General features: G+C 45.6%; 1 protein-coding gene across 8 annotated transcripts in view; it reads left to right on the forward strand.

The window, feature by feature from the left end:
• SPAG17 (sperm associated antigen 17) overlaps positions 1 to 13,035 on the forward strand; it is a 446,381-nt gene that overhangs the window by 266,062 nt on the left and 167,284 nt on the right. For all 8 annotated transcript variants that reach the window (XM_059720343.1, XM_059720341.1, XM_059720342.1 and 5 more), the window contains 3 exons: positions 3,128 to 3,239; positions 8,927 to 9,064; positions 9,481 to 9,594. In XM_059720343.1, coding sequence (XP_059576326.1) covers positions 3,128 to 3,239; positions 8,927 to 9,064; positions 9,481 to 9,594 — 364 coding nt within the window. The remainder of the gene's footprint in view (positions 1 to 3,127; positions 3,240 to 8,926; positions 9,065 to 9,480; positions 9,595 to 13,035) is intronic.

Here is a 13,035-nt window from a genome sequence, read left to right on the forward strand (position 1 = left end):
TCCTGTTACAAAGGACATTCATATAATCTTCTAAAGGCTCTTTGAGCTTTAGGAGTTTTCTTGGGGACTTCATCATCAAAGAGAACTTTACATGAGAGAAGGCTACTCAGGGAGATGGGTTTGTCTGCACCTTGAAGCACATACGATGATGATGATTGTGATCTGCACCTTGAAGCACATACGATGATGATGATGATGGTGATGATTAGTGGCATATGGGACTAGGCTGATACATATATCTTTTTAAGGCTAATGGCCTAAAACATGGGCATACAACTGCTAAGCAATCTTTTTAGGAATAAGATAGCAAGACACAGTCATCAACAAACAGAAGTTTGTGGATGAATTCCTCAAGTACCCTTGTTTTCACATGCAACTTTCAGGAATTATACAGATTTCCATCAGTTATGTATCTAATTCAAATGCCCACATCAATATTGTGTAAAGCAGTAGTGCTCAACTTTTTTGCTTGGTGGCAATGCGCAATCTGTCCATAAGCTGGATCTAGCTGGTGGTCCTGATCTGGAGCCCTGGGTGGGCATGGCCAAGTCCCATCTGGCTGCACAGAGGGGACGGGGGGGAAGGGGGTGCAGCCCAGCCTCTACCCAGCGCTGCAGGGCAGCAGGGCTTAACCTGGCCCCATGGGATAGGGAAGGAGGCTTGACATGGCCCCAGGCTGGCCCCTTTGGGGGTGAGGGGGGAAGGGGATGCAACCCAAACCTGGCCCTACATAGGGAGGATGGGGGTGGGGGGCAGAGTATGGTGTAGCCCTGACCTGGCCACGTTCGGGGAGGGACGTGACATGGCCCAGTTCCAACCCACCACACAGGGCTTGAGACTCCAGGTTTGGGAATTTGGCAGCAAAAGAGGGTGGCCATATTCATTGCCAATGTTCCCCTGTCACCGAATTTTGCAACCCATAGGGAACTCCACAGGCAAGCATGGTTCCATGGGCTGTATTTGGCCTGCAGGCCAGAGGTTGAACGTCCCTGGTGTAAAGCTTCTTGGCAGGAAACAACACTAAATGGCATTGGACTGAGGACACAGACTTGATTGACACCATTTTACTGAAAATGGAATGGAGATATTCCCAAATATTAAAAAGCAATCTGCACCCACAGCAATACCACCTGGTATCAGAGTTGCACCAGCTACAAGGTTTAAGCTAATTGCCTGCAGGAGGCTGGGCTTAGTATATAAATAAGCTGAGGCCTTTCATTTGGGCTTTTGATGCTCAATGCCTCACAACCTGCAGCAGCTTCCTGCCTTGGACACCAATACCTCACTCCTATTTACCCTACTGTGTGTCCTGAACTCCCCAGCTCCTGGCCTGGACTGCATCACTACAAACTAGAAATGCAACTCTTGACTCCCTGGATCTGATCTCCCTAGAGATCCCTTTGTGCAGCTTTAGCTACTGATCCAGATTCCCTGCAGGCTCAGGTGCTTGTTTAACCATACACTATTCAAGACTGCTTATACCCCAATCCTTAAACCAACTTTCATAATTCTTCCCATCATGCCACATGAACTTGTCTAACTATAACAATTAATTTGTTATGGCAGTGAGTCTTAGCTAGAAGGTTCTGTAAACCTTCTGATGGTGTTAAAAGCATCTATAAAAACACAATAAATGAGAATCTTCTGTTCTCTGCATTTGTTCTGTATCTGTCATGTGGTAAGGACCACATTTGCTGTTTCTCTTCCTTCTCTGAAGCCACAATAGCTGTCAGACAAAGAATTTTCATCTGTTTGGCAAGTAGACCAGTTGAGTATGATTTTCATAAAGATATGAATACCTTGCCAGGAATCAAGGTATTAGGGAGACTTCTTGATGATTGTCAAATATGAAATGATTATCCTTCTTTCTAGATGGTCAGTAGAAACATCTTTGTATTCTTGGGGAATCCTTCACTTATGCCACATTAGCTGAAAAAATCTGCAACACAGATTAAGTAGTGTCCATCAGTTATATAGATCTCAGCTGGTATAAGGAACCATGATTTGAGCAAGGTAAGTCACCTGTGTAGCAAGGGCAGAGTCTAGAAACGGGTTAGGGGGACTGAGTCAGGAAGTAAATGGAGTCCAGGGGTAAGCCAGGTCAGGAACCAGAGTCAAGAGTGTAGAGCCAAAATCAGAAGCTAAAAAGGTGTGGAACCAAAGTCAGAAGTAAGTTGTTGAACTCTGCAGAAGTAAGAAGATCATCTGTCTAGCACACTGCTCCTCTCAGAGGGTTGCCTGTAGACATTCAGGATGTCTGCTCTGATGCACTATAATTACAACACATTGGAGCAGACTCGATTACAGTCCACTCCAGCAGCCTTGGCATCTCATGTATTCAGTGTCCCTGCACTTCAAAATGGCAGCGGGAGTGCTTTAACTAAAGCTCATCAAACAAGCTTTAGTTTAAAGCACCCCCACTGCCATTTTGAAGTGCAGGATGCTGAATACATGAGATGCTGTGGGTGCTTTAATTACAGCGGCTCCCAAGAGCTGCTCTAATTAAAGCCTGCTTCCCCTGCCTCCCCATCCCCAGAGCACATGTAAAGATGCCCAAAGATTCTGATATCTTGACCTCATTAATGTCTCCTTATCTGAAAATGAGTGTCCATTAGATGCAGGCAGCTCCTAAACAAAGGTACTACTTTTGCTACCCCAACACCCCTATGACAAAAAAAGATAACCAGAACAGGGCTGTCCAACTTGTGGTCCATGAGCTGTATGTAGCTCATGAGGAGTTAACTCATGGCCTGTGGGCAACTACCTGGTCTCTGCTCCTCTGCATTATTTCCCTGTTGCTGCTGCCAGAGCCTTTGGGATCCTACTCCCTCTTCCAGCTTCCACTTCCTGCCCTCACTTCTGGGGTGGGCCAATGCAAACCATGGAGCCTGGGGGTCCAGGGAGCCCCACATGGTGGGGGAGCCTACATGGTGAGGAAGTATATGGGTGGAAGGATGGTGGCAGTGTTTTGAGTGGGGGGAGGAATCCACATGGTCCCCAGTCTGTGCAGAATGCAACTCCCATACACTCAAAAGTTGGCCAGCCCTGGTCATGTTGATTTGTCCTCCATCTATCTCTTTCAGTCTGTCTGCCTTTACATTTCAAACAGTCTGACATTTTTTTCCAGTTTCATGGTTACAACATGGGGGAGGATCTCATCCAAGTCTCTGGAAACACTCGATACCTTTACCCTGCAGATGGAGGACAGATTCAAGTAGAGAAGATAGAGTTTATAAAAGGTGATTGTTAATATTCCATCTTAATTCATTTCTGATTGGTGGGATGGATTTAAATTAAATATATGCATGAAATAGGACACCTTTTAAGAACTACTGTTTAGGAAGTTTAATATCTAAGGGCCTTGTTACACATTACACTGGGCACATCTACACATGCTATTAATGCATAGTAAATTGCCCCCGGGAAAAGAGCCTACACAGGCGCTAGGTTGGGAGCAAATTAATTCCCAACCAGAACAGCTGAAACAGGGATGTCCTACCCCTTCTCTTCTCTGCCCCATTGCAGCAGCCAGGGGTAGCTCCAGACTCCCCCTGAGTGCCAACCTGGAGGAATAAGGGGTTGGGGGCTGGTGGACTGGTGTATCTCAGCCAGTTGGGGATCAGAACCAATCCCCGCATGGCTGGGAGAAGTGTCCCTGCATGGTGGGGCAACCATGTGGGGATTTTGAGAATCCCAATGCCCACATAGCCAGGAGAGGCATCCCTACCTGACTGGCAGGGTTGCTGCCTGGGTCCCAACTGACATTTGGCTGCTAGGCAGCATCCCCACCAGGTGGAAATATTTCTCCTTGCCGTGTGGGGATCGGGACCCTCCCAATCCCCACATGGCTGTCCCTTCCAGGTGGGAACACCTTTCCCTGCCACATGGGGATCAGGTCCTGACCCAGTCCCTACCTGATTGGAATGCAACTATCCCAGCTGCCAGGACAGGTCTCCTGGCCGTGTGGTGATCAGGATGGTCCAATTCCCATATGGTGGGGAGACAGCTGCCTCTGCAGCCTGCACATCTCCTACCACATAGGGCTTAATTAGGCAGCAGTGGGCCCCCTGCTGCCTGGGCTGACCGGGTGCCAATTGCTCCTGGCCAGCATTTACACGTATGCTACTGCACAGTAGGTAATGTGTAGCTAATCTACCTGTATTTTCAGGTAGTAGATAAATGTGCATCAGCCTGTTTTACTGAACAGTAGCCTAGCACATGGTTAAATATGACACTTTACTGCACAGTAGATTAGTCTGCTGAGCAGAAAAGCATCTTGTGTATACACACCCATTGTGAGCTGCTCAAATGTTGATCCGTGTTAGTGCTAGCTCAAGATTGGAGCAGTCACTGGTTCAGGCTAGCAGGGGCCTGAAGGGCTGAAAGGTAAGAATCCACCCCTCCCATTTCAGGCTTCCCCCTGCCACCCAAGCCTCCCCCAGTTCCCTCCAAATCTTGGGGCTCCCCTCTGCCCCTCAGGGTCCCCCCCCCTTCCTTGTAGCTGTCCTTTCTGTCTGTCTCAGGGGAGCAAACATTGACAGGTTAACCTGTCTGCCCATTCCCCCCTCCCTCACTGTTGCTTTTGTTAACCCTTCCCTGTTTGCTTCCCCAGGACAGAGAATGCAGGCAGCCACAAGTAAGTTGAGGGAAGGGAGGCAGAAAATGGGGATCTGGAATACTGGGAGAATGGAGTAATGGGCCGGATCCAGGTCCATGGGGGAGGGGGAAGCAGCAGGGGGGTGGGGTTTACACTAACATATAGCCTAGAGTCACTACACATTAGTGTAACACAAGCTGGGTAACACGGATCAGAGATAAACCTAGGCTGGGGCAGTATAACTTTAAGCCACCTAAAGAGTGCTTAAAACTAGTTTAATGCGTTAATGTATAGACAATGCAGGGGTTAAGAGCTCCAAGACCTGCCTAAAATTAACATGTAACAAGGCTCTAATACGTTCTTTTGATACCATTATTCTTCTTCAGTACTGAAATTCTAACGATATGTTTACATATGGGTAAGTTCCTTTGCATATCTATATAATAAAGATTTATTGAAAAGGAAACTGAAAGAATAGTTTCTAATCCCATTGTAACTCTCTGTACTCACAATAGTGATACTTTGCTGGCATATTTTAATAATTGGCAGAGAACCAAAGAATCAGAAAGTTAGACATGAAGACTGATCCTACCTAGTCCTTCCAGTGGTAACCATTAAGCTCTTCCTTATATTGCATGCTGTGGTGATTTGTTCAGTCTAGATTTCAGTGATCCTTGCAATGACCTTACCCAATTTCTCTTGGAACATTATTTTGCAGTCTGCTAGATCATAATATCAGGAAGTTTTGCCAAATATTTAATAAACATTTTTACATTGTTAATTTTGTCGTATTGTTGCTAATAAGTCATTTGGCCATCATCAACAATCTCTAATCTTATCTTTCCATATCTGTAATCATGATGGTGAGTTACTGTGTTTACTCGAATATAAGATGACCCTGATCATAAGATGACCCCCCCAGTAATTAGATTCAATTTATGGAAAATTTATAAATTTGATATAATTTTCCAGGTATAGAATCTATTTATTGGAGGTTTGTCTTTAAATTTCTCCCTTCCCACTGCTACAGATGGAAAAATAAATCTGGTGGGGTTGTCTAGCCCTTTTGCCCTCTGTCCCTCCCCTCCAACTTTTTCCCCCTCCAGCCCCTTCCCCTACTCCTTACATGGAAGTGAGGCACATGGAAGTGAGGCAAAAAATTTAAAATACTGATTTGAAAATAAACATAATTGTAGCAATTTTCCTATAGTACCTATAGACTTAGTTCATCCAAAATTGATGCTGTCGCAGGGCACCTCAGTGTTCCTGCTCCTAGAGAGGGGAAAACTGCCAGAGAAGCTCTGACAGTATATAAGGAGCCCCAACGGAGATAATGAGCGCAGCTGCAGGTTGCCAGGGCAACTGATAAGAATCAGCTGGCCAGAAGGGGGCAGGGCCTGGCCTTTATAAAGCCCAGGGCTGAGGCCAGGCTAGCAGTTCCCTGCCAGTAGTCAGAGAGGCAGGAGCTCATGGTGCCAAGATGTGAGTACTGTTTGAGCAGGCTGAAGGATGGTGGCTCTGTGGCGCAGGAGTTATGTTGTTGCAGCCAGGCGGCCTTAAGTTAAGTTACAGCCAGGAAGCTTGTGTTTTGTTTGCTTAGTGTGTGTATTACAACCGGAGGTTTGGGTGAGGCTGTAGGGGTTGGAGGAGGCCTCATAAAGGGCCCCACGGGAGTGTGGGGGCCCTAGTGCCCGAGGAGGGTGCAGTATCCTCATAGGTACCCCAGTGGTATGGGGACCCCAGCGCCAGTGAAGGCACAGCTTACGTGCCAGTGCAGGCGCAAATGGCAGTGAGGCGCGCAACCAGTGGGTTGCGGGTGCAACCAGTGGGTTGCGGACGGGGGACACAGACCCTGGGCTGTGTGCGGGGTACGTAGGCCCCAGAGAGGGGCGATTTTCCTCAGGGAGCCCGAGGTGGGCACGGCGAGCCCCAAAGAGGGGGAGCGCCATATTGGGGAGCCCAGGACGGGCGTTGCTTGCGGGGTGCATAGACCCCAGCCCCAGGGAGGGGTGATTACTGAGGAGCCCGAGAGGGGCCTTACTGAGGAGCCCAGGACAGGAGGAGTGAGCCCGGTAACAGGCTAGCACCGCAGAAAACCCAGGACAGGGGAAGGGTGCTGCAGTGGACCCAGACAGAAAGGGTTAGCAGTACAGCGTCCCAGAGAAGGGCAAGGTGCTGCGGTTGCCCCCGAGAGGACAGGGAGTAGCAGTGCGGTGAGCCCGTACTAGAGAGGGTAGTGGTGCGGTGGGCCTAAAAGACCGGCGGCTCGAGGGGACGTCCCAGAGGGGACTAGCGTATTGTAGAGAAGGCCCAAGAGTGGGCGTAGGTGCATTGTGACAGGACAATGTCTTTCCCATCTGCAAGGCTTGGGGCGTGGTATCAGGGGTGGTTGGAGCCACGCGTAGCCCATAAGGCTAGGGTGCTTGGGGAGCACCCGTCCTACCGGGAGACCACAGGAGTCCGGAAGAACCGTGGGGACGGAGGTCCCGAGTAGCCGTGCCTAGGGAGTCATAGGCAGCCTCCCAACCTTATATTTACCAGCAAGACATGGTGGGTGAGAATAAGAGGGTGCCTTGGGCCGGCCTTGACACGGAGCGAGGGACCTCGAGGAGATCACGGCCTTCCTAGAGGACCCCGCCGTGACAGATGCACTTTACCTTTTTTGAAACTCTTGCAAGCTTTAGCACAGGTACTCTATAAACACACCTTACATAACACTTTAGCACCTCCTTGTATATAGTACAAACTTTTCTTCTTTTAAGGAAAATTTTTCGTGTCCCAAATCAAATCAGCCAAATCAATTCCCATTCAAGAACCATATGTGGCCCTACTACCAGCAAACATCCTCCACCCCCACCTGGGGCTTCATATTCTTCCAAATCCTTTGGCAGGTATCCTACATGCAGGCCCAAACCGGAGGCTTGGGGTTCAGATGCCCCCAAGTTTTGCTGGCCCTCAGCCATGTGGCTACAACAGCAAGCTAGGGAGGAGTCTCCTATGCCCATAAAGTTGGTATATAGCTAAGATCTTCCCACTGGAAGTGGAAGTGAAAAGTTAACTATCCCTTACATCAGTCAAGGTACTACCCTTGGCCAAGGAAGTGGTTTTCCTCTGCAACTAGGAAAATCACCTTAGTAGTCATGGTGCTTCTTCTGCCAGCACACCTGGATAATGCAGCCCCTCTGAATATACAAACTATGTATGATATTAATCCAAAGCCAAAAAGCTCATGACTTACTATAGTTCATTGGGCTGGGCCCCACCAGGGTCAGCAGCATTTCAAGCCATGGTGATCCCACATCTCAGCACTGCTCAGTATGCTGTTTAATGTAGATACCTCCTACAAAGGATCCATGTGCTAATTAGCACCCCCACTCCCTCCCCGCTCATGACTGGAACTGGGTGTTCTTGTCAAGAGTCCTGGGATGCTCCAAAAAATTTCTGTGCAGATGGAGTGCAGGGCAACCTGATCTGCCTTCACCTCATGGAGAGCAGAGCCACACTAAACCATATGTGATAGGCTGGGAGAGGGGCCAACAGAAGCATTCTGGGTAAACTGTTTGGAGCCCTGACATTTAAGGTTGGTGAAGAAAGAGGGATTACTGGAAATGGGAAAGAAAGGCATAGCTCAGCTGTGGGAGTGAAGAGAAAGTCAAAATTACTTTAAAAATCCAGTGAGGGCTGAGGTGGGACTGCACTTAACAGGCACTACTATACATCTTGTTCAGATGGGTTTCACTAACCTATACTTGTGGTAGGTTCCTATCAGCATGTTTGCTCAACATGAGCCATGTACTTTATAGTTGTGCTCAGTGGGCGTGTCTACATGAGCCACCAACTGCACAGCTGTTACTACACAGTCATTTAATACTTGCATAACCAAGTACTAAATGACTGTGCAACTAGTTACTGTACAATAGTGTCCTGGCACGGTTGCCTAGTGGCACTTATTGCACAATAGCTCATTACTACTGCACAATAGGTCTTTTTTACTGTGCAGTAGGATCATATCACATCACAGTTTGTGCCCAGGGATGCTACTGCACAGTAGTGATGAGCTACTGAGCAGTAAGTATCTTGTGTAGATCTGTAGATCTTGTGTAGATTGACTGCATTTAATTAACTTCATAGTAGGTTTCCATTACAGAGCACATGCTGCTTTCAGCATCAGTTCAAAGATAGACAATGTATTTAATGAGGTTTCCTTGTATATGGATTCAAGGAATGAGGGGCTTTTCCCACCACGCTGATTGGGGGCTGGGGGAATCTTGTCTGTATTCAAGTAAATATGGTAAATACAAACCATGATTGTATTCCACTGTTTTCTAGGGCCAACTTTGGTCAAGATGAAGGTGGCAAAGGACAGCCACAGCTTCTTCATTCATATCACAGACCCCAAGAAAACCCAGATAGAAAGGGAAGCACAGGAAATGAGTAATCCTTTGGGAGGACAGCAAAATGAGCCAGGTCAGTGGGTCACTAGGACTGCTGTAAAGAATTATGAGTCAGAGCTATTCCAGTAACTGGGGCAAGCTATAACAAGGGGCAGGTTATGAAAGAAATTATTTCAATTCTTACCTAGCACACCAGGCAACATACGGTGATAGGCTCTGTGTAAAAAAACTTGTGGTTGCTTATATATAAATATCATTATTTTTGACAGAATTTCTATATTTTGGGATAGAAGATAGAACCAAAGAATTATGGAACCACTCTATATTGGGTTCAAGAAGTCTCTTCACCTTTTGTCAATTATCATGTCTTTTATCTATCCCAGCTCCTTACAAGCAATGATGCATATACTAGTCATTAGGCTTCAGTTTAGTTGGGTCTTAAATATATATTTTTCTTTTTAACCTCAAACCTTTTATGTATTTTTTAAGGAAAATCAGTAAATGAAAAGAAAACAGTGAGCAGGTTTGGATCTTTTTCAGCCACCTTGGAAAATGGAATCCAGCTGTCCTTGAGCTACTATGGACCTACAGGAAAGGCAGCAGGTAAAGCAAGCAAACAGAAGAGGTATTTGAGGCCCATAATGGGAATTCTTCTTTCTTTCACATGCCTATTAACTCAACAGTGTGCTGCATCCAGCCCTGACATTCTCAACAGCTGTCACTACATGGTTTGGAATTTTTCAACAGGAGTTGAACTGAGTTTACTTTATCAAATGTATTTTGTTAATCATATTCCAAAATGGAGAGAGGTTACCGTGCCTTCTATAGTTGCTGTGAAAACAGCCCAGTGCATTAAGAAAATCATTAGCATTGTCATTAACTAGTCCACCAAAACCAGCCAATTAGTATGAGCAAAAGAAAATGTGATTTTCTGAGGCATTTTCAAGGTTTTCTGATTAATAATTTTTAAATTTAGATAGGTGATTATGGTAATTCTTGTTTTTTCAGGACATTGGTCTTTAGATTACAGCTGTGCAGACATAATGAGGGATTTCTGTCAGACTGCCAATAAACACTCATCAACTAGAAGCAATTGCTTCACAAAACCACAGAGTATATAATGCGTATTTTGACCAAGATCTAACCAAAGCTCTTTGCTTCATTACATTTCAGAAGCCACTGAACACATCATACACACAAAAGTTGAATTCTCCTCTGATCAGAAAATATTCCCAAAGTTTTTCATCCCTTAAAATAAGCTTGCAATTGAATGCTTCTTTGTGTGGCTTATGGCAAAATATTTGTCTGACTTTACATCCAGTTTTAATTATTCAGAGATAATTTTAACATAAATTACTAAAAATTGTCTTGTGCCAGAATAGCATCCATACTTTAGTGGACTGTAAGGACATGACGCTATATGAAAGAGAAATGTTTTATTAAACCTTTACATGCCAGTTCTGATGCAGTCTTTGTCAGAGAACTTATGTAAGTTCCTTACTCTAGCTTGAGTATAGCCTTCACATTGGGCGCATCTACACAAGATGCTTTAAAGCACATAAGACTAATTTAATGCTCATTAAAACATCACCAGAAAACCAAGCACTAGGCTTCTGCACGTGAGGAAAACCTCCAGACTGTGATGGATCTCTTCACAGTAGTCTACCAAACTTTTGGCCTCTCTCTCAACCCTGAGGAAAACATTAAGTGCTCTGTCAGCCTGTTCCAGGCCATGAATTTAACTCCTCTCCTTAAATTACCATTGAGGGAAAGACCCTGGGTAATTGAGCTTTTCCCTTACCTTGGTAGTCACCTCTCTCAGAGACTGAATATTGATAAGGAGATCTCGCATAGGATGTGGTGCACAAGTGCCTCCTTTGGAAAATTGTTTTGGCATATTTTTATTGATTATGATTTCCAGAAGGACATCAAGATCTACAATGCAGTTATCACCCCCACTCTTCTGAATGGCTATCAAGTGTGGGCGATGCCTGCCATTGTCATCTCAGAACCTGGAGATGCCTCCAGAAAATCCTGTGCATCAAAATGGGACGGTTGCTTTACAAATGCCAGCATCATTGCTGAAGCCAGTACTACTTGAGTTGGTGATTCTAAAACATCAGCTTCACTGGACTGGACATTATGTACAGACGCCGGACTCTCAACTTTCAAAACAAGTGCTCTACTCCCTGCTTAGTCATAGCCTGAGATCTAACAGCACCCAAAGGACATGCTACAAGGATTCATTGAAGGCATAGCTCAAGAAAACAGACATCAACATCTGGGAGGAGCTGGCTGCTGACTGACTCCAGGGTGCCACAACCTCAACCAAGTGGCAGCCCATTTCAAGGTAAAGTGTCTTGCCCTCAAAGCAGAGAAGAGAGGGTGGAGGAAGGTAAAGGAGAGAAATCCTGTCCTACAGTCTACTTTCCCCTGTGGAAAGACATGAAACTTCTTTAGATGACTCCATGGCTCAAAGATTGGACTCTTAAGTCACCTAAAGACCTATGAATGGACCTGGTAGAAATCATTCTCGAATCATGGAATTACAAATTATGAGATTTCAGGTTATTAGTTTGGGTTTTCATCTGTTGTCTTTGTTTTGATGAATTGGAATGTAACATGGTGATTGTGGGATAGGGATGGAGGAAAAGGCATAGCCAGAGCATCAATGAAGATGACCAGTCCAATATGGTTGAAACAGCCCTTTTGACTGAGGAAAGACTCAGGGAATTGGACCTGTTCAGCATGAGTAAGAGAAGGATGCAAGTACATCAGGGGAGAACACAAAGATCTGGGGGAGCAACTCTTCAGGAGGGCACCTCAAGGAAGGACAAGGACAAACAGACAAGCTTATAGAGGGCAAATTCAGGCTAAACATAAGGAAGAACTTTTTCTCTGTAAGGGTCACTAGAATCTGGAACACACTCCCACCAGTGGTGGTGCAGTCACCATAATTGGAGGTGTTCAAGAAGAGGCTGAGCAGGCACCTTGCTAAGTTTGTCTAAGCCCAATAACTTCCTGTCCACAGCAGGGGACTGGACTTGATGATCCTACGGGTCCCTTCCAGTTCTACAATTCTATGATTTTATTATTCTATTCTATGATTCTATGAAACTGAGTATATATTGATAAGTGTACATACCATCTTCCTGAACATCCAAAAGCTCTCAGATGCTGCTTGGTAATTGGATTTTAATATCTGTGCCTCAATGTCCTTCTTGATAAAAATATGGATATGAAGGGTTTTTATACAATCCATTCCCTGACAGTCGCTAAGAGGTTAAAGGAGAGAGTAGATATCTCCCAATCACCCTAGCTGCAGCTGATTTGAGAACCAAAAATAGTTTGGGATAAAAGATTGCACAGCACGCAGAGTGGTGTGGGTGTTTCTCTGGGAGAGACTCTTTAGTGGTGAATTGGCAGGGAGCCCTCTAAAGAGCAAGGCCACAAACCTCCCAAGGTTAAGAGAGAGGGAAAGTAGTTTCTGGAAATCACTGGGACTTGGTTTAGACCATTATGTAACACAATCCAGTCCATGGATGACTCCTTGTTTTTTAATTTGCCATTCAAGGTTGTTCTTAAAGTTTTATTGTCAAAAATGGGTATTCTGAGGTCAGTGGTGGAATGTCCAGGGAGGTTAAAGTGTTCTGCCACAGGTTTTTGTGTCTTTCTGGAATTGATGTCATATTGATGTTCATTCACTCTTACATGTAGAGATCACCCTGTCTGCCCAATGTAGACAACAGAGAGGCACTGTAAGCAAATGGTATCATATGACATTGGTTCAGGAGCAGGTGAATAAAACCGCAGATGTTATAGGCCATGTTATTTGGTCCAGTAATGATGTGGTCTGTGTTGATGAGGAGGTACAGCTGCATCTAGATCTGGAGCAAAGTCTGATCCCTTTGTGAAAATAGGCTGTTCCTGTCTCCGTTCAATGATCACCTCCCGCACTGCCTTGATGCATGTACCTTGGTCTTGGACACCATGTAACTTGTGTAAACCCCAGGGAGGTCCTCTGTCACTTCCGGAGAGACCCCG

The sequence above is a fragment of the Alligator mississippiensis genome, chromosome 1 (genome assembly GCF_030867095.1).
Source record: "Alligator mississippiensis isolate rAllMis1 chromosome 1, rAllMis1, whole genome shotgun sequence".
NCBI lineage: Eukaryota > Metazoa > Chordata > Crocodylia > Alligatoridae > Alligator > Alligator mississippiensis.